This window comes from Struthio camelus, chromosome 10, assembly GCF_040807025.1.
Source record: "Struthio camelus isolate bStrCam1 chromosome 10, bStrCam1.hap1, whole genome shotgun sequence".
Taxonomy (NCBI): domain Eukaryota; kingdom Metazoa; phylum Chordata; class Aves; order Struthioniformes; family Struthionidae; genus Struthio; species Struthio camelus.
The window spans coordinates 10,876,570-10,900,064 of NC_090951.1; the positions used below are offsets into that span (position 1 = coordinate 10,876,570).

Below are 23,495 nucleotides of genomic sequence, written 5' to 3' on the forward strand. Positions count from 1 at the left end.
CAAACATTCCTTTTTTTTCCCCCATGTGTAAATGGGAACAATTTAATGGACACACTTCCACCATAAGCATTAATGAAAGTAAGAAAGGGAAAACGGCGTGCACACAGGCATGTTAAGAGTTAGCAGGGCTCAGGGAACAATCCAGAGTCAATTTATGCTGCAGTAGTGGATAATAGTCAAAGGAAGATCATTCTGCCTCATACAAAATAGCAAATTATGTACAGAGATGAAATCACAGTTATGTGATAAACTGCAAGAACAACAGTTACTGACCTTTACCATTAGACAAAGTACACAAAGCATGTCTCTGATGTGAACATCACTAGTGCAAGGTCGAAGATGCATGGTACTTCTCTCTCTCTCTTGCTCCAAGCAGTATCCCTAAAACAGCTTTTATTTAGGTAGTCTTATTAGAGTCACCCCTGCAGGACACCCTCATTTGCTGGGACTGAACAATTGTCCCTTTTGTTCAAAATGCCACAAAAGCTAGTTGTGCTTTAAAACAGTCTGTGTTCCAGTTAAGGCAATCTCAAGCATGCTACGTGGGCGTAACAGAGGTTCTGACATACGTGCAACACCGTTCATTACAAAGGGATTTATAAAACCATCGTACATCAAGATTTAATTAACTTTCCCATAACATGCAATTATTTAAATAGAGTCCAACCTAAGAATCAGTGTGCTCACAGAAAAAAAGGCAACGTTTTTGTTCTAGTCTTAGTCTGCATCTGTTATTACTCTCACTCAATCTTATTCGGTAGCAATGTACAACAATACACACTGCAATTTTTACTTCCTTTATAAAAAAAATTTTTTTAATCGCCTTTGAAAATAATAAGTGTCTGAGTTTTGAGGATAGGGAGGAATAACCACAGCCTAGACTTCTAACTGCCTGGAGAGAAAACAGTGCAGCATACAGTGATGTTCCTCAATACCTTTGTCAGTATCAGTCCTTCTTAGTCCATTTTGGGGACAACTGAGAATCCCTTTTAGCTTCTCAGCTGATAGGAAGGTGTAGCTACCTCTCATCTCTAACAGCTATCAATGTTTACCCTATGCCGAAACTAGCCTTGAAGCAGAGACCACATTTAAAATATACGGATATACACACTGCAGTTTTTTATAGAAAGGTGAATAAGTAAATACATTTTCCTAATCCCCACATTGTTCTAAGTCCTTTCTCTACCATCTCAAATGCAAGAGCCACGAATATCATATTATTTACTGAGGAAGAACCACCTGGTGGCTACAAAAACAAGCTGCGTGTGCAAGGTGGCAGAGTTTTATGCTACTCCAGGAGAAACACTGTTGCTTTTCAGCTGGTGGAAAGTTACTTTTTCCAGGCCTTTCCTGGCTCAAACCTTCTATTTCCCTTTGAGCCTGACTCAGCTCTGCAGGCCCGATATAAATACTGGAGAGGGCAGAGCATATGAGGTGCATCAAGCAAGCCCCTAGACACTGCACAGCGCATCTATGGAACGATATTTTGCTGCTGCTGCTGGCACATCCTGTACTCTGGTTTGCCAATCCTCCGACTAAATGAGTCTTCTATAGTAAATAATAGGGTTTTAAAGATAGGGGGGATTTCCCCCATTTTTAGAATAGCAATGTCTGAGTAATTTAATTTCTATAGATCTTTCAATGTCCTTGAATTTTGGTGGCTTCTCTAGCAACAAAGAGACTAGGCGATTGAAAATGCTCCATGAATCAATATCAGTTTTGCAATTATTGACATTCCTGCAGCTGTCTATATAGAAATCCTGGTCCTAGTCAGACAAATCTGAGTGAGTGAAAAAGCTTCTTAATGGTATGAGAAAATGCCTTAATTTATGCAGGTGAATACTGGTGTAGCTTTCACAGATACAACAGAAAATTTAAGTCATATTATAAGCTTTGTATGTTCTTTGACATCAACATGGTGATTCACTTGACGCTGAATAACAACATTGCAAAATCATTTGAATTATTGTAAAAACTTCAAGTCCCCTTAAAAGAAAGGCATAGGGAGACATAGGACAATCTTAAAGTAAGATCTTTGGATGCCAGCATTTCTTAATAAGTTTCTATCTTAGTGCCTAGTTCCTTCAATAACTAGCTAGTTGAGTATTTCTGTTGTTGTCATTATTTTCTATAAATAGTGAACATCAATAATCTCCTTACATTTTTCCCAGTGCATTGCTATTATTCAAGATTGATGGAGAGGGTGGAATAAAAAACAGGATCATTTCTATAAGAGAAGTCCTACATAAGAAGCAGCACATAGTCACAAGCACACTAGGAGGACTGTTTGAGGTATAATGTAGATACGATTCCTGCAAATCCAGTTAGTGGTTTAATCTCAGAACTTGGTTGCAAAGATCATCTTTATTAGATATTTTCCAGAATTTAAAATCACGTGAGCAGGTCAATGATTGCTGAAAGACCCTGAACAAAAGAATCATGATAATAGCTCAAAGCAAAGGGAAAATACAAAACTTGATATTTTCAAAAGTCTAATAATTTTGAGCCAATTGCACAATATTCAGGAGACAGCCGATTCACAGATTCATAAATTTATATAGCTGACAAGAGAGCACAAGTCAGCAAACAGCTGGTCACCATTTGTCACAGAGATAGCAAGAGTTTCATCACTGCCTTCTCATTTTCTCTGTGGTCATAGAAGTTAAAATTTGTAAATAATTAAATTCTTCTGTGTGAAAGTTCTGGCTTGTGGTTGTGTTCCCGCCTCCGTGTATAGATTAGGCTTCCTGCCTGGGCTGCATCTTCCACGTGTTGTTGTCTGCTCTGTAGCTACCTTATTAGGTCACATTAAGATATAGTTCAGATGAGAGGACAGCCTCTTAAAGAGAGGATGTGAGACATCCATGTACAGTTCAAGCAGATACATTGCTGAAGTAAAATACAGATTTATCTTCCAATGACAATTCTTCAAAACTTTCCATCTCAGAATAAAAAGAAAAAAAATATATTGTTACTTCTCCCCTCAGTTTCAGAATGAAAAGGTCATGTGCCAAAATATGAGAATTTCTCACAATATAAAAATTACTCCTTTTGCCCTGGTCAAACTACTACTGGCTTAAGTTGGATTTTAGCTTATGAAGTTAACTTTACTTTAATGGGTAAAATAGGATTCTCTTCATACTGATTTCCAAGCCCTAGTGTAGGGTTTCTGAAAAGAAGTAATAGGTTCAGGTCCTGCTTATAAAATTGTATTAGTTCAAAGTTGTTTGTATATGAGAGAATGGGAGAAGAAATATATTCTCCATCACAAGGTGGGCTGTTATACCTCCACAGTGATTTGTTTCACTGCAGTGGTATTTATCATGTTGATAAAATAGACCCTGGATCTGAAAATTGGAAGATTTTTCCTGTTAATTTGAAACATCACCTATACATGCTGCAGTGACATCAACATAATACCCTAAAGCCATGGCATCTGAAAAGATTTATTTTCTGAGCCCTTATGCAGCTGCATTCTCTTTGCTTCTGACATTCTCAATTTGCAGGCTGCTGGTGATCCAATCTTATTCATTCTGGCTCTATAATAAGGATGTCAATGCAAGAAGAGAAAAGTCATTATCTGATAGCTAGCAGACATGATAAAAAGGCAGAGTTAGCTATCTCAGAGGAAAGGCCACCCTTTCTGTGTTGGATGAGCTTCTCAAGGTCATGGGCAGCTTTTTGTACCGGTAAGCACGCTCCAAATTCACTTAAAGCTGAGTGCATCAGATAAAACTGAAATGTCCCTACCACACAGTCTCATGTTCTCAATAAGGCAATGATTTTTCACTACTACTCACTTCAAAGTTTTAATTATGATTAGAACATATACATGTAGAGATGGATAAAAGAGTCAATGTTAGCTTGTAGAAAAGCTTAAGCTGAATCTAAGGGTCCTGTCTGGCTAATGGCATAGCATGCCCCACAATAGCAGTAATCAGACAAGGCTAGTTAACCATTTGTATACAGATTTTTACCTCAAATTTAAAAATAAAAATGAACATTTGGTTCTAGGATCTCTTTAAATGTCACAATTGCAACAACTGACAGCAAAAACATATCCGCTTTTTGACGTTATCAAATAACTATTAAATGCCATTCTAGCAGACAAGCTTCCACCAAGCACAAGTTAGTGGGTACTCATAAGCAGCAAGTGGATGAAGTAGGGTGAGCTACAATATATACAGGAGTTAAATTAGATCCACTCATCTTTAATCTATGACTACATACAACCACATTCACACTATGTCCTTTATGAGCCATATTAGGGTAAATAAAGTTTGAAGCAGTCCCTATATAGTAATTATTGAGTACTGGTTGTAGTTCAAGAGGCAGTTTAATTTTGTGTGTGTGTAAAACAGAACAACATACAGAACAGGAATACAACACAAAACTGACCCTTAGGTTGTAGGTAGTAGAGGTAAGTAGTATGAAGGACAGAGAATGAAACATGCTTTTGGGCCGCCTGAACTACAAATTCTTTTTCCGATACTACTTATGTGGCTCTTACAAAATTGATTTATAGAATACAGCTTCCAGAGTATTTTAGTCTTCCATTTATTTGCTCAACTTTGCTACACGATAAGGAGATCAATGCAAAGGGACCACCTTTGCTTGTTCTTAGCATCATCATCAGTTCCTTTCAAGCATTATTTAAACATGAAGAACTGCTATCTCATATGCTATCTGCTATTTCTGTATAATATAGGAAGTATCTGATACACAGAGTTCCCTTAACTGAATCAGTATAAAACTGGTGGACAGAGAGGTTTTATTCTGTTGATGTTAAAAACGTACACATGTGAGTTTTTCCTTGTAGCATGACAGTTTGTACTACCATATAGCTACTTCAGAGATAGCAAGAACCCAGACAATCAATGTATCCAAATGTTACAGCAGTGCCATCTAATTCATTCCCCTTGATACAATACATTGCCATAGCCAGACCTACACAACCCTTTCTTCCAAGCACTCATCGATTTTCCATCTTCTAGCATTTAACAATAGCTGCAACCTCCCTCTACAGTTTTTAAGTCTTTCTAGGTCCCTGGTTTTTTCCTACCTTAATTTTAAAAGTTGCCATTGGAGCTGCTTTAGAACTCCTGCGGAGGAGCACACTCAACAACTGGTCCTCAGCAAAGATTGTGCTTTCACCAAAGGAACAGAAGGGAGTCTTGCGAGGAGACAAAAAGTAGATTGTAGAAACCTGCTTTCTTCCCCATCCAAACTTGCCAGAATCAAGCAAGGAGAACAAACAAATACGAAAGCACAGTATTTTCCTCTCTTTATATCAAAAAGGGGTGTTGGGCTCCAGTTTTATCATTAAGTGGGACCAGGGAAGAATCATAACCAGGGAAGTCAGAAGGGGGTTCCAAGCAGGTAACATTCAACAGAAAACAAGAAACAGCAAAAAGACAAAAACAAAACAAACAACACCTATCCTAGGATCTGTAATAGGAAAAAGATGCTTTTGTATGTACATGGTAGGGACATCTCTATTTCTCCTATGTATGAACAAGGAAAGTTACATTAGGCTGCTGACGAGCAGAATTGAGCAGAACTTCTCAGAGGGAATCAGAAAGCATAAATCCATCAAAAATGTTTCTTAGAAAACACACCAATTTCAATACCGTGTCTGATGGAGCTGAGCTGTTCTCATGCAATCTTTCACGGAACCAATGAAATTTTGGAAATGCTTTCACTACAGCTAGAGATTGGAAAGGTTTTTGCAGGGAGCAGAATCAAACCATGTTAAATTGCCATTCCATTTTAAAATGGCCAGTTGTTTGCACAAGAATAAAGAGTGAAACGAAGCATAAATGTAAATCAAATACAGGACAGATTTAGATCTGGAGTTGCTCTTGATTTATACTTGGAATAACCAAGCTAAGTCCCTGGCTCACAGACACATGACACCTTGGCATTTATCTAGTATAAGTGAGAGGTTCCAACCTTCCTCGCAATCCAGATGGAACAGCTTTGAATCCAACAGAGTTGCTATCTGAGGGGGTGGGAGGGGAGCAGGGGTGTTTCTTTCTGTTTTGTTTTTAAGATTTGACTCCTTTGAGGCCTTTGCATTCAATAACTTAAAATGATCCTCCTTTCCCACTTGCTACAGTGATACTCTGTACAAAGCCAGCACCTGTGATTCAAAACCTTTTTCAGCTTGTTTTTGTAATGCACCTACTCTACTCATTTTGTGAACTCCTGCCTGGGCACTACAGAAGTAAGTGGTGCGATAGCAGCCTGATAGCAGCTGCAGCCAGAGGCTTATTTCACAGTGCAGTAGAGAGCCGAGAATCCAATTGGTCACTCTTGGCCAGACTAAATCATCTTTGAACAGGAACCGTGCATAAAGGCAGAATCAACAAAATCTTCATCAGTTCCACTAATTCAGCCTATCCATTGGCCTCACTGGGATCTCTCAACTCCTTCTTGCCATCTGTCAATCTCTTCCCTTTGATTAAGGGGCTGCATATTCAATTACAGTCCCAGCCAGAGGAAAAAAAAAATTAGGATATCAAAAACAAGCTTTAAATTGCTGCAGTGCGCAAGACACCTTGTTATTGATTTAAAATCAAAACCTACTACACGCATGACAACTATCCTATACTGAGCTTCCCCCAGTCGTGTTTCCAGTCCTGCATGGCTTTGTTAATTTAGCATATTTAAAGATAATAAGAGGTGATAGATCATGAACCCCGGACAACTTGTACTTATCCAGAGCATACAAGTAATACAGTATTGTTCTGTCAATGTGTTTCAAATGTAGTTCAGCAAGTAATTGCTAAGCCGATTCCACCCTCAAGCAACACTCAACTGAGGCTGGCAGGGATGCAGAACCAGTGAAGAAGAGAGAAGCCACTCCCAGTACAGGGCTGTATCTTGGATAACCCAAGCTCCAGTGCCATGTCTAGCTACCGAGACATTTCACTCTGACAGCATTCAACCCAAATGAAACTTCAGCATAACTTACCACCAAGTTAGAAAGGAATAAAAAGTGCCCCTTCAAAGATGCGTTAATGGGAAGGAGAAATAGCACTACAGCAGCTAAGAAAGTCCAGTGGTACATCTGCTTCAGCTACATGAAGTTACTTTTAAAGTTGGTCTGTTAAGATGGCAAAAGCACTGGGTAAAATAATATAATGTGATATTAAAGGGATTCTGCAGATGGATAATTTATTGTCTAGCACTGAATGAATAGTGTGGGCAATTTTCCACTAGTGCTTTCATTCTAAATTAAGTGTTAACTCAGCCATATGTGCCCCTTACATTGCAATTGTCAGTATGTTCCATTTGTGTCATGTCTGGTTAGTCACTGAATAAAAACAATGACTTCTGCATCCAATATAATACATATTTAGAAGACTAGATATAGGTTATTCATTTATGCATTGTTTACACCATGAAATTTCAGGGAAAAAAATACAACTTATCCCAATGAAAAGGAAAACACTCTGCTATTGCTGTTATATTTATGAACTTTACATAAATTTCCAGATACTTCTATTCTGAATGAAAAATCAAAGCATTCTTATGCACAGAAAAGTACAGTTTATCAATAGAAGAGGTATCCGGATAAGAGGAGACAAATTTATATTACATTCCCTTGCCCAAAGTAATATAAACAACTTTTTCCCCCAAAGAGTTTCCTAAACAAAGACTTTATATCGACATATAGTCTTACTCGGTAGTCAGTAGTCACTTGAGCATTTCTTTAGTAGTCAGTCAGTACAACTACTCACAACAGTAAAGTCCACAGGACTAGATTCACAATGCCAAATTCAAAATACCACAAAAGAAGTTTTTCAACTGCATTTTGCTTTAGCAGCTGGGCAAAGGAGAGTGATTCATTCCTTCAAATAAGAGCAATATTGCAATATATCTCATCTCTGCCAGGGACTGGGTTCAGTTAGATTAAATACATAAAAAGAGGAAGATTCACGATAGCGAGAAACAGGAGATAAAATAGAGGAGACTTGGAACAGCTAAGGAAGCCCTGAGAAAGTAATAGATGAATGGGCTGTTTTGTAATAAAAAAAACAATTCCTCAAGTATAAGAGAGTACTTTCTATTTCAATTCACCACTAACCAGAGTTAAACTCCTATAAAGCAAAATAGGACCAAATATTAGTGCTCACATTGGATGGCGCTTTACAGGACAGGAATCTCCAAAATAAAGTCAATGTCTTGCAATACCAGCTGGCTTCTACAGCTAAACAATACTTAACTTAAAAAAACTAATCTACTCCCTTCTTTTCTTTAGAAAGTCCGTTCCTAGTAAGAGGACCATTTAGAAGTTGTCCAAGTTTCAAAACATCCAAAAGCACTCATTGCTGGCTTCTCTCCATTCCCACTGAACTTGCTGGGAGGTTTCTCACCAACTCCAGTACATGTAGACTTCAACATACACAGCAGCACTGTTGGACTTAAGCAGTTGTTCGAAAATACAGACTTAAATCTGGTAATATGAGCCTAACAAATGTTTTAATGTAATTTACATCATGGTCATTTCAATATAACGTTATCCAAGTTCTCTTTGTGTTGCTAAAATAAAACTCTGGAGGTTAATGTGTCTCAGTGGCTCCAGTACTATTTGACATCAGAGCAAAGACTACAAGCCCACTAGTGTATGGAGCAACCTCAAATCCCAGGCTCATGCTCTCATCACCATGGCAACTTGATTCTTCCCTTTCATCATTGCATGCCAACTAAAATTTTGAGTAAACTATCTGCCCATACTTTGAGGCTTTTTTGTTTTTTGGTTTTTGGTTTTTTTAAAAGATGTCAATTCTCTGCAATTATGATTTAAACTAACTAGTATTGCTGAGATATTTGGACCTTTCAAAGACAAAATTTCCAAAAATCTGAATAAATAAGGCTACTGAAAGCCAGCAGGAGTACAAACTTGCTGGAAAAATTACCAGTACAGACAGTTTAAAAAAAAAGGGACAAGTGAAAAACATGATCTGAATATTGTAGACTTTGAGAAAGCTGAGTTCTAGCACCATAGCCACATCAGCAGAATCTACGCCTCAGTGAATATCCATACACACAAACTTTTTGAGGGAAGAATACTAACTAGGATAGTTTTCCATATGCTTTTAATTTAATGCTAGACAATCAGTTTAGTTTTCAGGAAAATTCAGTTTTCCCTTTTGGCATACAATACTTTGTTAAAGCTCAGCACATTTCTTGGCTCTCCTAATTGCTCACAAGGATTCTCAGCCAACAGTCAAGTGCTTCTGAAAAATTAACAAACTACATGCTAATTCCCCAGTTGTTTTATATTTCTAGTCAGTTCTCTCAATGTCAAGCGTTAGCCAATGATAATATATATTGGGCATGAAGCCATCATGCACTGCTCTTCTTTTCAAGCTTATTATGACTGCAAGACACTAAGTAGTATATCCCAAAGGAAAGGAACTGGGAAAACATTGCTGAAAACTATCTGCTGATATCTATTCATATAAAAAGCACAGAGCCACTACTACCACACTTCCAAAACCATGTATTCACTTTACAGGAACATTGAAAAGAGCAAAACTTTTTAGCCTTAGCGCCTGCAGGAAGCAAATAAATTTATCTGTTCAACTAGCATATAACCAAACACAAAAATATAGCTGTACCATATTTGAAAGCTACTACTGGTGTATATGTGTGTGTGTATATATATATATCTCCAATAATTTTGTAATAATTTTAATTGAATTAAATTTAATTGACTTCTGAAAGTCAAGTTTGTACCCATTTCAGTGAATTTTTCACAGTGCCCAAACTCTCACAGCCTGTTGTTAACTCAGGGTCTCATAAAACATCTGCACTGAAAAGCTTGGAGTTGAAACAAAAATAGATAAGTTACATTAAAAAGTAATTAAGAAAATCCCTAGGGTCTGGTAAATATACTTTAAAGTGCTCATGGTGATGTTTCAGATGTTAAGGCCAAAAGTACTATTATAATGCCCACGCTTGTGCCTAATAAAAGCCATGCCTTAGATGAAGATCTAGTGCCTTTCTAAGAATCCCACTCCATTTATTTTGAGAGATTTCTTAAATGCAAGGCTACATCAATCAATCTGACTTTCACTCTCTTTTAAATGCATCAAGTTTTTAAAGCTACAGTATACTTGTGTGTTTTTTATCTTTACCAGTAATTATCAATTTTAAAGCTTCTTTTGTCTGCTAATTGGGTGACTACTCTAGGTAGTATGTCTCTTCATACTGTGTGCCGTGATAGTGAAAAAATAAAATGACAGCCATAAAAGGGCACATTTCTCTGTGTAAACTGATGTGTCACATGACTAAATCATCACCTGACCACATCATCATTTGCTATGATACACATTTTTGTAGGCTACACATTTCTGCAAGCTATCATTAATTGCTACAAAGATACCAGATTGCTTTTGCTAATTACCTGACACTTTTTAGCAGTGTCATGAAGACCAAATAGCCATTTCCAGGTATCAGCTACCTGCTAACTTTAGAAGCGTCAGAAAGAGCCCATGACTCAAAGAACTAAAAACCATTCTCTCTAGGTGTTCTAGGTGGGCAATTATATTTAGATTCACTGTAAAGATCACTAAATTTTTTTAGATCTTTATTCTGTAGGCTCACTGAACCTATTTTAGTAGATACAAGAACGAGTTAGATAGAAATGGAGTAAATATAGTCTTATAATGAAGCAATCAACAAGAATAGAGACAGATGGTTTCCAGCACTTGAACTGAATGCTTGTATCCTTGCACAGCACGTCTTGCTGGGTTCTAAGAATTGTATTGGTGGGGAGCCAGGAAGTGCCCTTACAGTTTTTCCTTTTTAATTCTAAAGCAGAAACAAAATATTGTCATTACACACATTATCCTAGTGGAACAGCTCCAGTAGATGCTGAAGCAGTAGGCATTAGCACTCTGTTAGCCTATTAACCTTAACCTCTTTCTTTGCATAAGGAAGTTGCAGAGTGATTTCTTCTCTTCCCAGGTAAAAACTTTGATTGCTGCTCAAAGCTTTGCTGCCTTAGGCATCTGGGTGTTCCTAAGTTTTCTGGTAACTTAAAAATGTTCTTAGAATTCCAGCTGCACTAGTTCACTTATATCTCTTCGAGGAACACATACCAGTATAAAGTTATCAAAAATACATAATATAGACAGGTTAAATAACCTACCTCTCCTCTCTCTGTGCCTCAATTTCTTCACCAGCTTTTGATCATAGAAGAGTCCAAAGAGAGGACTTCCAGCTGATGGGAGAGTTCTGCAAGTCACAGAGGCTCTCCTCTGTAAAGCTACTCCTCTGTATCATGACTCTCTTTCCTACTCTGCTCCAAATCAGTTTCTTGGGATGCTGACTCATACCAGAAACTAAATCATGCCCCATGCTCCAAAAGCATGCTCCTCCGTTTTGCTTTTGCCCAAAACGTTCTCTGCAAATCCTTGGAGTCTCTTCATACCTGGTAACAACACTAGGTTCCTTTGTTCTGCTAGGGGGAATTTTTGCTTTTCACAGTCCTCTTTGTGCACTGAAATTCTTTTCGTATCAATCAATTCATACTGTAAGGAATCTCTCCAGGAATAAGCAACCAAAATGAGCATTATGCAACATACATGGTCGACTACTCCAGGATATTCCATAGGTAGCATGGCAACAATTGTTCAGAGTCAGTTATTAACAGCACCATAAATTCGTTTAATAAAAGGGGTGCCCATAGAAATACACCTTTGTCAGTCTGTCTCTTAATGCTTTGGACCTCTTCAGTTTTGGCATCTGTATAACCACACTTATGCATTTCCTTTTTCATAACTAAGACGTTCTTTCTCTCTCTGCTGTACAGAAGTTCACTTGAACCAAAGCAGCCCAATCAGTGAATTTCCCAGCTACAGTGAAAATGGAAATGATCCCAGTCTACTTGTTTCACCCCTTCTGGTGGCTGGAGTGGTGATTGGACTTGTGCTATTTCTATCCTGTGTTACAATCATTGTCGGCAGTCTGCGAAAGGATGGACGGTTAAGACAGCCACATCTGAGGAGAGATGCTAGTTACGGTAAGAGAGCGCTAACTAGCAAGATAATGCTTAGAGCTGTTAATATCTGGTACTAAGGGCACCAAAAAGCATCTGGCCACTGGGTAAGCGATAAAAATAAATAAATAAGTAAAAAATAGGAAGGAGTAGGTCACAGCCAGCTTTGTAGTTGCTATAACAGCATCTTTCTGCTGGCACTGAATTCACACAGTACAAGCCCCGTAGTTAAAGGTTAACAGGAACAAGTCAAACGCCAGCTGCATTTCTTAAACAGCTTATTTTTCCTTGATACTAGATACGATTTCTTCTCCCTCCCTAGATTCTTGATACAGTTTGTTTTCATATCTCGTTATAGCCTTGGTATAGGGTATAACCTAATTTCTATCTGCTGGAAAGTAACAACGTAGTGACCAATTTCTTGAACGCAGATTCATGGAATCTTTTTGCTTCTGGAGTCAGCACCACCTTACAACAATGACTTGGCAAGTGCTCCTTTTCTCACCACACAAACTAATAATTGGATATAAGTAGAACAACAGGGTATCGAAATCTCATTACATAGACAATTGCCATCATTACTAGATTGACTGGCTTACTGTCGAAAAGTCCCAGTTTTGCTTTCTGACAAAAATCCCCTGTAATTTAAAAGGAATTGGTAGTATGAAGGAGTAAAGATAGAATTACATTTTGGGCCAATTTTTGGTTTGCTGACCAGAAGTTGAAAGCCACTTGGTCAAGGAAATGGCAGGATCACATTATTTCTATATTTAAGAAGAAACAGGTTACAAAAAGGGACTTCATAGCCAGGTCTTCAGCTAGTAAAAAATCCAAATAAATATGGATTAATGAATTCAGTGGAGCATCAGCAACTTCTGTCACCTGTGGTTTTGCTCCGTTATCTGCAGGTTGTTTTTTTTTTTTTTTTTGGAGAGCACAGTTCTTTGCATATTTTTTGAGTTTTCCTTTTTCTATATAGAAGATAATAATGCACCACTTAAAAATGCATTGGATCAATTCTGATTTCACTGAGGCAAATGAAGTATCCACTGACAACAATGGGACTTCATTTAATTTTTTGGACCAGTAATTTTTGTGTTTAGAAGAAATATGTTATTTCCTAGAATCAGTTCATCCAAATTAAGTCAGGAATAATTATTTTTGTTTTTTCTGGAAACATTTATCCAGATAAGTGAATAATGCCTGTGTTTTGGGACTAGATTTTAAACTCCAAAAGAAGTGAAATTAGAATTGTCATGGTAATTTATGCGGGGGGGGGGGAACAAATTAAGAAACCCTAGTGCCCTAGTGTCTGTTTTTGTAATATCTATTTTTCCTACTTTTCAGCAGCTAAATTTGGGATTAAATAGTTAAATCCAAATTTGTGCAGTTACTGTTCCACCCATGAACAGGTATACAGCAATATTTTGGCAAGATAAAATATCCAACATTAATTTACAATCACTACATTTAAATCTGCTGCTATGTTAGTTTCAGCTCCTTAAAAAACTCTGAAGCCAGTCCAAGACATAAAGGACAATTTTCATACGGCTTCTTAGAAATAACAGTGCTGAAGAAATGGAAGACGACAAGCATGGTGACATTTTCAGAGAAATTGAAAAGAATAATCTTAAAATAAATTGTGCCCATCCCCCTAAGAGAAAATTTCACATTAGCACACGCCATCCTAATATCTCAGTGTGCTTCCACTGGCCAGAATGGGAGCAGCGGGAGTCACTGAAGTTGGCTCTCTTAATTTATCAAGCAAAAGGAGAGCGCAGCGCATAATAGACTGTATTAGTCCTGGTAGAATTCTTCAAGAATAAATTGGCAGAGCTGAAAATTGCCAGAAGAAGGAACAGGCGGTTTAAGACTTACTGAATTGAGACCTGCCCTTTACCTCTGACAGGAAAACACTACTTTGATTTCACTTAGATGTTTGCACTTGTCTCCAGCTACTATCTTAACACACTGAGCAAAAAAGGAGGGATCGCTTTATGTGAAAGGCAATTTTTTTTTATGCTATATTTCCACAATTCAGAGCCTGCTTATGGAAATTTACACTGAAATCTTGAGTATTAACTATCCTCAAAGATACAAAAGAGTACCATCTTTTTGGTAGTTCTGCAGCTCTCCTTTCTCTTGTCTGAAAGCATTAATAGTGCCCTGAAGCTGGTAGCAGGATGGTTCTCTCTCCTATTTTCCCATTTTTCCCCCTTTATGTCAGCATATGTATTAAGATTACCATTTTCTCTCTCAAAACACTAATACCTAAAATCAGATGTATAAGCCTATTTTTAAGCACCTGCATAGGACTGGTGAGGTTTCAATATATGCAGTTCCTGAGAACTTCAGCAATCTTGCTGACATTTGAAGCTGAAGGCAGCAGAACTTACTTTGTTTCATCCCTTAACGCACAGAAAGAACTTCAGACACTTGCATCTTGTAGGGCAGCACTAAAGATATATAGACCCCTAGAATACCAGTAATTCTTCTGCCTCAGATAGGTTTTATTTTCTGACTATGGCAGCATTGTAAACAATAATATTCCATCAGAGAATCCATCATGGAAGGAAAAAAAAAAAAAAAAAAAAGAGTGAGTATTAATTGCTTGTTTTCCAGCTCCAGATGGCTTTTCCTACAGTGGCTCATTTGGAGAGCTGAGATCCACCTGCATGGAGGAGTTCCCCCCAGCTTTTGATTTTGGTTCCTATTTGGAGACACTTTCTCAGGTCAACATCATGTATCCTGATTCACCTCCTTGGTAAGCCCTGTTCTAAGATTCTGAGTTTTGTAGACCTGCACTTGCAAAGCCTGTTGAAGAGGAAAATAAAACTGCTAGACCTACATCCACTACAAAAAGCAGGTCTCACAAACTAAGTAGAAATGAACTTTGTTTAGCTCAAGTGTAAGATTTCCTTAGCAGAGTATCACTTTACTAAATAAAGCCCTGTGTACAGCCATTTGTCATTTACTAATATTCACATTAATGTTAATATTTACTGGATTCTATTAATTAAAATACACAAGTAAAATTACCTATGAACATCTTTCATTGGAGGAAACTATTATGAAAATCAAAGTTCCACTTTCAGGAAAGTGAAAATTTCAGATTTATACCCCCTTAGAATCAAAACAGATTTTAACATTTTGAATTTTGAACCCATAAAGACTAGAAATAAAGAGACTTATACTATGTTTACTCACACACCTGCAAAGCCAAATTGTTGCAAATAAGTTGCTCTGTATCTATGGGCTAATTTCTACTGTAATTTAGACACAGCTTCCTAATTGTCAGTAGTTATTCTGGATTCATATAAGTACAAAATGAAGTACCTTTAATAAAAAGGACAATAGTATCTTTCCTGGTGACAGGCGTCACTTATTAGCAGGATATGAAGTAATTGCAGTTTGGTTACTTTGTAGCTCTGAAGGCATCTAACATGTTTTCTACAACTTCTGTAACACAAAGAAAGGTCTCTTCAAGGTGCTACCTTGTAACTGCTGTGCACATAGGCATCCTGTTCATACTCTGTATAGCTGGTCTGTACCGTGACAATGCAAATTGAAATGACTGAATCACAACTTTGATTAATATGAATGGGATCTAATTCTTCAACAGCTTATTGTACTACCTTGGACAAATCCCTTGGCTCTCAACCCTCTAGCTGAGAGATGATAACGATACAAAATCCTCTGCCTTCAGGTTTCTGCCCATCTGGCAATTATTTGGCTCAGAAGTAATCTCAGCAGGTGTGCAAACAGCACGTACACCGGAAGAGTCCTGGAACTGGTTATGATTACTGGTTAAACACTGATGTGATTCTGCACATTGCACTGATTTTATAAAGGTGATCTAAATGCCAGTGCTCATGTATTCTGAAACATCACAGATAGCCTTACATACTAATTTGTGCAAATGCAATCTCCATAATTCTTTTTACTTGTTATTTACAAGCGCAAAACCAACAGCCATTATTTGACAATATATTTAGTCCTACATACCATATGTAAATAAAAGTAGCTCTTAGTAAAATACACTTTAAAAGGTATTTTAACTTTCAGGTTACATTTATTACTGACCTTGAGACTGTTCACATCAAAGTAAATAACAAAAAAAAAAAGAAGCATGAGAAACCTTTCCCCTCAATTACTCTGCTCTTCCATATTTTCCAGTAAATCTCACTTATTAGCTTTCTTAACACTGTTCTACCAGCAAGCAGAACTGGAGAAAACCTGTTATTCTGACACACCTAGTAATTGTACTTGTCCTACATTAGCAATATAGGATAGCATTTTCAGCCAAACCATTTTCCTTTATTCTTGCTCCTTCAAGGCGTTTTAGAGAAGTCACATTAATCAGTAAAACTGTCTCATCAAATACATGAATATAGGCAAAGTCTGACTTAAGTTGAACTATAAGGGGATATTCCTAGACATTTCCAAGAAACCGAAGATATCTGTTACACAGTTGTACAGGCATAACCCATTAAATGGCTAACAGATAAGTTATATACTTAATTTTAGAGGCCGTTTAGCTGTAACTAACCTTGTACACTTGGTGAAACTAATGGGAATAAGATTCCCAATTTCATAAGCAGATTTGCAAAATTTTGCCTAAATAAAACCTCCTCTTTCCACATTCAATCCAGTTGGAGAAAATAAGTCCATATTGTCCACATTGCTGCTTACAAACAGCTCTGCCATTTTTTTTAAATCATTGATTTGACCTTTCTTGGCTAGATCTTGTCCTTATTACCTTTGACAACAGCATAAAAATATCTCAACAGAAACAGATTTTCCCTCTTAGTTCTGTGTATCAGTTATAATAGTATACCTGAGTTTTGGTATATGACATAACAGCCACCCAAAAGGATAGTTTCCCTCCAGGTGATCCAGCAGCTTCACATCCTATTATTGTTTGCATATGAAGTGGTACACCTCCACTACAAAATTTGCTCCAGTCAACTTATTCTGAATTGGCTTTGCTTAATTCTTGCAAGCTTGCACAACTGCTGTGACAACAAAAAGCAGCCTTCAGCTTTTAATCAATTCCTTGAGAATTTCTTCTGTGCATAGCACTCCTTAAGTGGGAAGGGGTACCATTCTGCCTAGGAGATATTGCATCAACGGAGGAACTCCACCTCCTAATTTGGGATGGGGATAAAATTGTTTGGGATTGTTTATCTCATATGAATAATCTTTGAAGGAAGAAGGCTACCATTTTAGTTGTTTAACCCAAAACTGCACTGCGCAGGCACAGTTGCCTGCATTGTAGCATCTTTCCAGAAGAATGTCCTTTAAATATCAGGCAGTTCTGATATCAGGCAGTATCAGTTTAAATTGCTTGGTGTGGTAACACTGCCAGAAGAGGTCTTCTGAAAGAGTTAGTCCAGAAATTATATAGCAGTTCTTTCCATATTTGTGAGTGTCTGGGTTCATGCATTCAGAGGATACAAGAACTGCTGTAGTGAATGACAAGAGTTCACTTCAGGCTATCTATATCCCCCTTTGTATGCCTCATGTACTTTGAATTAACACACAAAGGAATTCAGTTTCTCCCTCTAATGAAACAAGAGAAATAGTTTTAAACAAAACATCACTTCAGGCATTCTGTAGCGTTGTATCTTACAAAGAGTAAATAATGGTTGAACAGCCCTATGGGACCTTTTTTTCTTTTTACTTTCTTTTTTCTCTTTTCTTTTAAGCAGACGATGTTTTGAGTTAAACCCGTACTCATAAGACCAACCCTTTTCTAACTGCTCTTGTACATAAACAATATGGAGACAGACGGAGTATCTTTTTCCATGTTCTTGCTTTAACAAGTTCTCAAAAAGTGGCTATGAAGACCTTTCTGGCTGTGTCTAGGACTGCCAAAACAGACAAAGCGTGTAGCAAGGACACAAGCATTAGGTGACTAGCAGACAAAATAGGCCTTAATGAGAGCTCTTCAGAAGCAAGCCACCGGTATGAACACGAGATATAGAACTCTGGTTTTTTTCTGTTCCATAGTTCATGTTGTACAATCAACCTTTATGTACCATTTATTGATCATTCCAAATGAACTACTATTCAAATCCATATGAAGTAATAAATGGACTTTTAAAATTGGTGCAAGTGTTTCAGCGGAAAGCTCACATGTGAAAAATTATTCTGAGCCTGGCATCTAACCTGTAAAACTTCATATAAATCCACTTACAAGTTTACACTGTTTTTTGGACCCACACCTACGAGTCTTTACTAATAAAAGTAAGCCAGCTGACACACAAGCAACAACTTGAGTGGGCAGCTGGCCAGATTTCTGAGAACAAGCTCCAGTTCCTGTGAAAAAGCTCAGAGAACATATTTCTTTAGCAAACAGGCCTTATAAGATTATACAGAAGGTTTCTTCCATTTTCAGTACAAAACAGGCCCAAAGCAGGGCTTTTTGTTTCTGTGTTCTCTGTTTGGAAGGGGGTACACAAGTGGTACAGGATAGCACTAATGTCTATGTTTTCCCATGAATTCTCCAGCTACTTCTATAATGAGAAGCTTGGCACAAATTAACAGTCTCGAGCATGTCCTACCTTGTTCTAAGAAAATATTCTGGGATGTCAATAAGCCAGGATCAGAGAGCCATAAAGATGCCCACCACTGCCTCCCCAAGATTCACTCCTGAGCTCAGTGGACTGCAGCCCTCAGGGGCCCTAGATCCAACTCTATATATATATAAGAAAACACTGTTCATCCTATTATTTTGCAATTCTGCATCACAGGTCAAAAGTAAAGATAACTTTTTATTGTTATTGATTTTCCTGTTTTCTCACTGCTACTGAAGTATTTTAGAAAAAAATAGTTTTGGCAAATGATCAAAATCTTATTTACATCTTAGCAACACAATTTGGAGAAAACTTCAGGAAAAGTACAGCATAGCAGATGGCTGAAAACAAAGTTATGTAGAGAGACTTTTAAACTTGCTATTAATACGTTATATATTCTTTTGTAACTTTCTGTTCACAAAAGCACTGATGAAAAATCATTATATGAATACGTATTAAGAATCTTATGTAAGAGACTGATAAATCTATGTATAGCTACCTCCACACTGTCCTCCAAGGAATAATATTAAAATGTATATTTGCTAATTAGTAAAGCATTAGTAGAGACATGGAGATTATTTGGACTGAGGGTTCTCCTTTATTACTGTGGGTGCTAACAGCAGGAGCTGGCTGTCAGACATGGCCTGAAAGCAAGCAGAAGGAAGAAGTCTTTGACCTTGTGCATTTAAAATATTAAGCTACATATTATAACGTTCTGAATAGCAGAATAGTTTAGTGAAATGTAGCATTGACCAAATTAATGGAATTCCTCCTTCTAATTTGTGCAGCAAAAGATGTAATTTAAAGCTAATTTAACAAACCCAAAAGCCAATAACACAACTGTAGCATAAATAGGAACAACAGAAATAAAGAACAGCAAGGGAAACAATTGCTTTGGCAGATACCTGTCAGCACACGTTTGAAGTGAAATAATTCATTGAGTGAAAACCAGTGCTGTGCTGCCACAGCCAAGCGCTAAGATGTTGGCTTCATTTAGCAGCATTGTTCCAATATGGCCTGCAAGAAGCAGCAGCATTATATCATGACATATTGGGTGCTGTGGAGATGAGCATTCTTGAGCATATTGTTTTTATTAAAAAGCATACTTTCAGGAATGATTTTGGCAAAAAGCACAACGCCTCTATTTGGCCAAGGGGGTGAAAATAACCAGTTTGGAATGTTTTCATTAGATTTTATAGTTAAGCTTTAAACCAAGCAATGATTGGAATAGAAATTATAAGGAGAAGGCTGATGAAACAAATAGCTAGAGTTAGCTTTCCCATTTCTACAGCTGAGGGAAAGCTAACTTTTCAGGATTAGGAGAGACCTCATAGAGAGGAAACGAGCATCTGGTTCATAAAGGTCTTAAAACTTCCACCTCTTGTGTTGTACGAGCCCGTCCTGCTTTGACGGAGACCCTATGAAATGAATGCATTAGAGTCTTGAAAGCATCTGATGGACTGTGAGAACTGCGGCTTCCACAATCCACAGGACGGTCAGCTTGCTCCAAGCCTCTTAAATGGCAGGTGACTGTCAAGCCATGTTATCCACATGTGAAAGCAAAACCTTGAAATTAATTCAGCTGTTACCCATAGAAATAATTCAGTCGTTACCTACAGAAATAACGTTGCAGGCCAGGTCAGTTAAAGATTGTAAGATGGGGTTCATGCTACCCTCACAGGTAGATTTGCACCAACCTCAGGGGACAACTCTCACAGAAACAGAAGGTCAGTCTTTGCAAGATTCTTCTGTATAGATTATCATATTGGGATTACTGACAGAGGTGTTAGAGAGGTGACAACGGTATCCAAAAACAGACACTAGAAGGAAGTTAGCTGTGCAGGGACTGACACAGGAAAAGGGAGATTGCACAATTGCCTAAACCACTAAAAAGCCTTTCTAGTACCTGAGACAGAGGTATGCATGCTCAGCCTCATGTCCTCCTTCCACAACTTTGCCATGTCTAGGGCACTGGAGCAGCTGTATCAAGGATTCAACTGTCCCAGAGACTTCCTCTCGAAACGGGTTCATACCTCACAGTGTTGTTATGCCAAGTGACTGGCCAAGCTGAAATTCAGAAGAGGAGCCTTAGTACAAAAAAATAGGACCAAGAGACCCTTAAATTAACTGTGATGACCTTTCTTTCCATCTCACAGATGTCTTTCAACATAGCTCATAATTCAGAGCAAGCTGTACAAACATAGTAATGCAGATTTCCTGTAGGAGCAAGAATAGGCAGTTAAAAAAGTAATCTACATCTGACTATAGTTATTCAAGGTGTTACTGCACACTCTTTACTTTCCTGTAGAAAGTCTAGTATAAAATACTATATTTATATCTAATTAGGAAATTAATTCCAGAAAGATGCCTTGGGATGTTAGTAATCTAATTGCTTTGATATCTAAGCCACAAGTCTCATTTGAGGCTCAAATTGATTATCAGTATAAATGTTTTTTTTTTTTAACATTAGATTTTATGTTAGATTAAGAGAAATATTATGCACCGAGTTTTACCATGACCCTGCTATAGTTCAGGGCAGATACAGAGAAACAGTTTGGTTAATTTGTCTTGACAGCCCAAAATATATGGTGCTCCTATCCATAAACATCCCTCTAGGATAATTAATGACTTTCTAATGAATCTGAGATCTGTGTGAGCATCTGTCAGACTGAGTTTACATGAAGTGTAGAGGGGAAAAATGAAAACAAAATACAGCAGGTATGAACTAAGCAGCATCAAGATATTAGGGGTCAGTATTTTATAGCTTATTTGTGTCATGTACTGATATGTTTAGGAGTGCTGGAAGTTAAGCTAACCTTTTGCAGTCTTTGTTACCAGAGGTGGTAAGGTATTTATTTCCAATAAACTCCAGTCATCTTACCAAGAAAAACAATTGAGGCAATCTTGCTGCAGTTCTAAACTACTGAACTCTTTTCCCTCAAAATTAAGAAACTCGACCAAATTCAACCAGGACAAAGCCTAGGAGCCATCTCTGCCACAGCTTAACGATCATCATAGTAATTATGACTTCGAAGGAAAACAGTTTTCTTCTAGAAAGCGTGTAAACCACATATTTGATAAGTTATTTGCCAATTTGTTCAACATCCACTGTGATGGTATGGGTAAAACACCAAGATATTAATCTAATTGAATGTTTAATCTCTTCACGCTTTTTAAAAGAACGCAAAAAAGAAAAAAAAATCAAGAGAATAATTTGGAATTAGATGGCAGGCAGCAGATCTTTATTCTAAGAAGTCTTCTGGAATTTGATGAAGACAATTGTAGTTATCATTTTACATATTCCAAACACACACTGTTGACACTATGTGGAAAATACCTTTACAGATAGAAAGCATGAGCAGAACAGAGTTCATTGGAACATATGCACTTATAATGAGATTTCCTAATTATCTTCATATACATATACACACACACATAAAAGTTGTTTAAAAATAATTGGAGTTTATATGTTTTAAATGGCTGAAAGTACAATCAAGGATCTAGTAAATTAAGAATAACTGCATTTTCTTGATGAGAAGAGTTTTTAAAATCCTAACAATAAGGAGATTTGAGGGTCCTTGCATGAAAGGAATGTTATCAACTTTTCACCTTTTGGCCAGAGGAAATCCATTTCACCCTACTTGACTAAGTGCTTTTTCACTCCTTAGTGATTGGATATTAATGGTATGTATAGAGCTTTAGGCAACCAAGGTTATCACCTTTTTCATCTATGACTCATGACTGTCTAACGCAGTAACATCACTGAGGAATGACTCTTGAGAAAGATGAAGGGATTTAGCTTCAGGAATAGTTTTAATGGAAGCCACACAAGTCCTCTCCATATTTCACATGGAAATGTGTCCTGCAGGGTTCACTATGATGAAAACCTGTTAGTCACCCGTTATCCTAGTATTCGCAGTAGGATGCCTTTTTTTTTTTTCTTTTTAATATGCTAACTGTATCTCATCTGGTCATCTTGTCTAATCTAAATAAGATCAATTCTAGAGAGAACTGTATTGTTCAGGCTTGATGAATTCCAGTACTGTTAATACCCACGTACAAGCAGCCCTCAAAAGTCCTCCCTTTCACATCCTTGTGGCATTCCTATTTAATATTAGATATAGAAACAGCTTAATTGCTTTTTGATTAGTTGGTTGCTATTTGCTGTGAAGGGATTTATTTTTCACGACTCTCACATTTAACAGCCCATCTGGTGAGCACAGGGAGATTGCCTTGGTGCCCGATATTAAGCCAGCCCTTGAGAGGTCAGAGTCTGCAAACGAGATCCCAGCAAGTCTGTCTAGACAAGCATTTCTGATGTCTTCGGTGCATGTGGAAACAGAGTCCTTCCCTAGCGAGGTCCTCAGGTGACGTGAATGCCACTAGACTAGTGGCAGACAGTTTGTCTGTGGTATGGACAGGTTTCCCTCAAGCTGCCTTCCTCTTGCTATTCTGTACCAGCAGATCACCCTTCAGGAAGATCACTTTGGTCACAGGAACACAAGGTTGAAAGTTACATAGGGCTACTGCAGTCATCCAGTCCCATTCACTGCTGCTGCAAGCAATCCTTCCTTACAATTAATAACAGAAAGTTATTTAATTCCATAATGAAATCTGTAAGGATCTTTTGTCCCCATTATATTCATTCCAGAATACTTAAGGACGGAATTAATTCCTAATTATTACGGCAATCTTCTCATTTCCAGCCTAAATGTGTTTACAGCCATTTTCTGAGACTTTCTTTTTGTGCCATTTCCCTTCCTCTTAAATGCCCATGCCTTTCCATTTCCTTGCTTGTGTTGTTTGTAGTCAAAAATTACCTAACCTCTCAGCCTTCACGTTGTGAGGCTAACCCACAAAATTCTTTTAAATTTTGTCATCGAACATATCCCTTGTGTTTCTGT

General features: G+C 37.6%; 1 protein-coding gene across 2 annotated transcripts in view; it reads left to right on the forward strand.

Annotated features, from left to right (window-relative positions):
- Positions 1-23,495, forward strand: part of BEAN1 (brain expressed associated with NEDD4 1) — a 74,449-nt gene that overhangs the window by 40,233 nt on the left and 10,721 nt on the right. For both annotated transcript variants that reach the window (XM_068955872.1, XM_068955871.1), the window contains exons 4-5: positions 11,828-12,037; positions 14,636-14,777. In XM_068955872.1, coding sequence (XP_068811973.1) covers positions 11,828-12,037; positions 14,636-14,777 — 352 coding nt within the window. The remainder of the gene's footprint in view (positions 1-11,827; positions 12,038-14,635; positions 14,778-23,495) is intronic.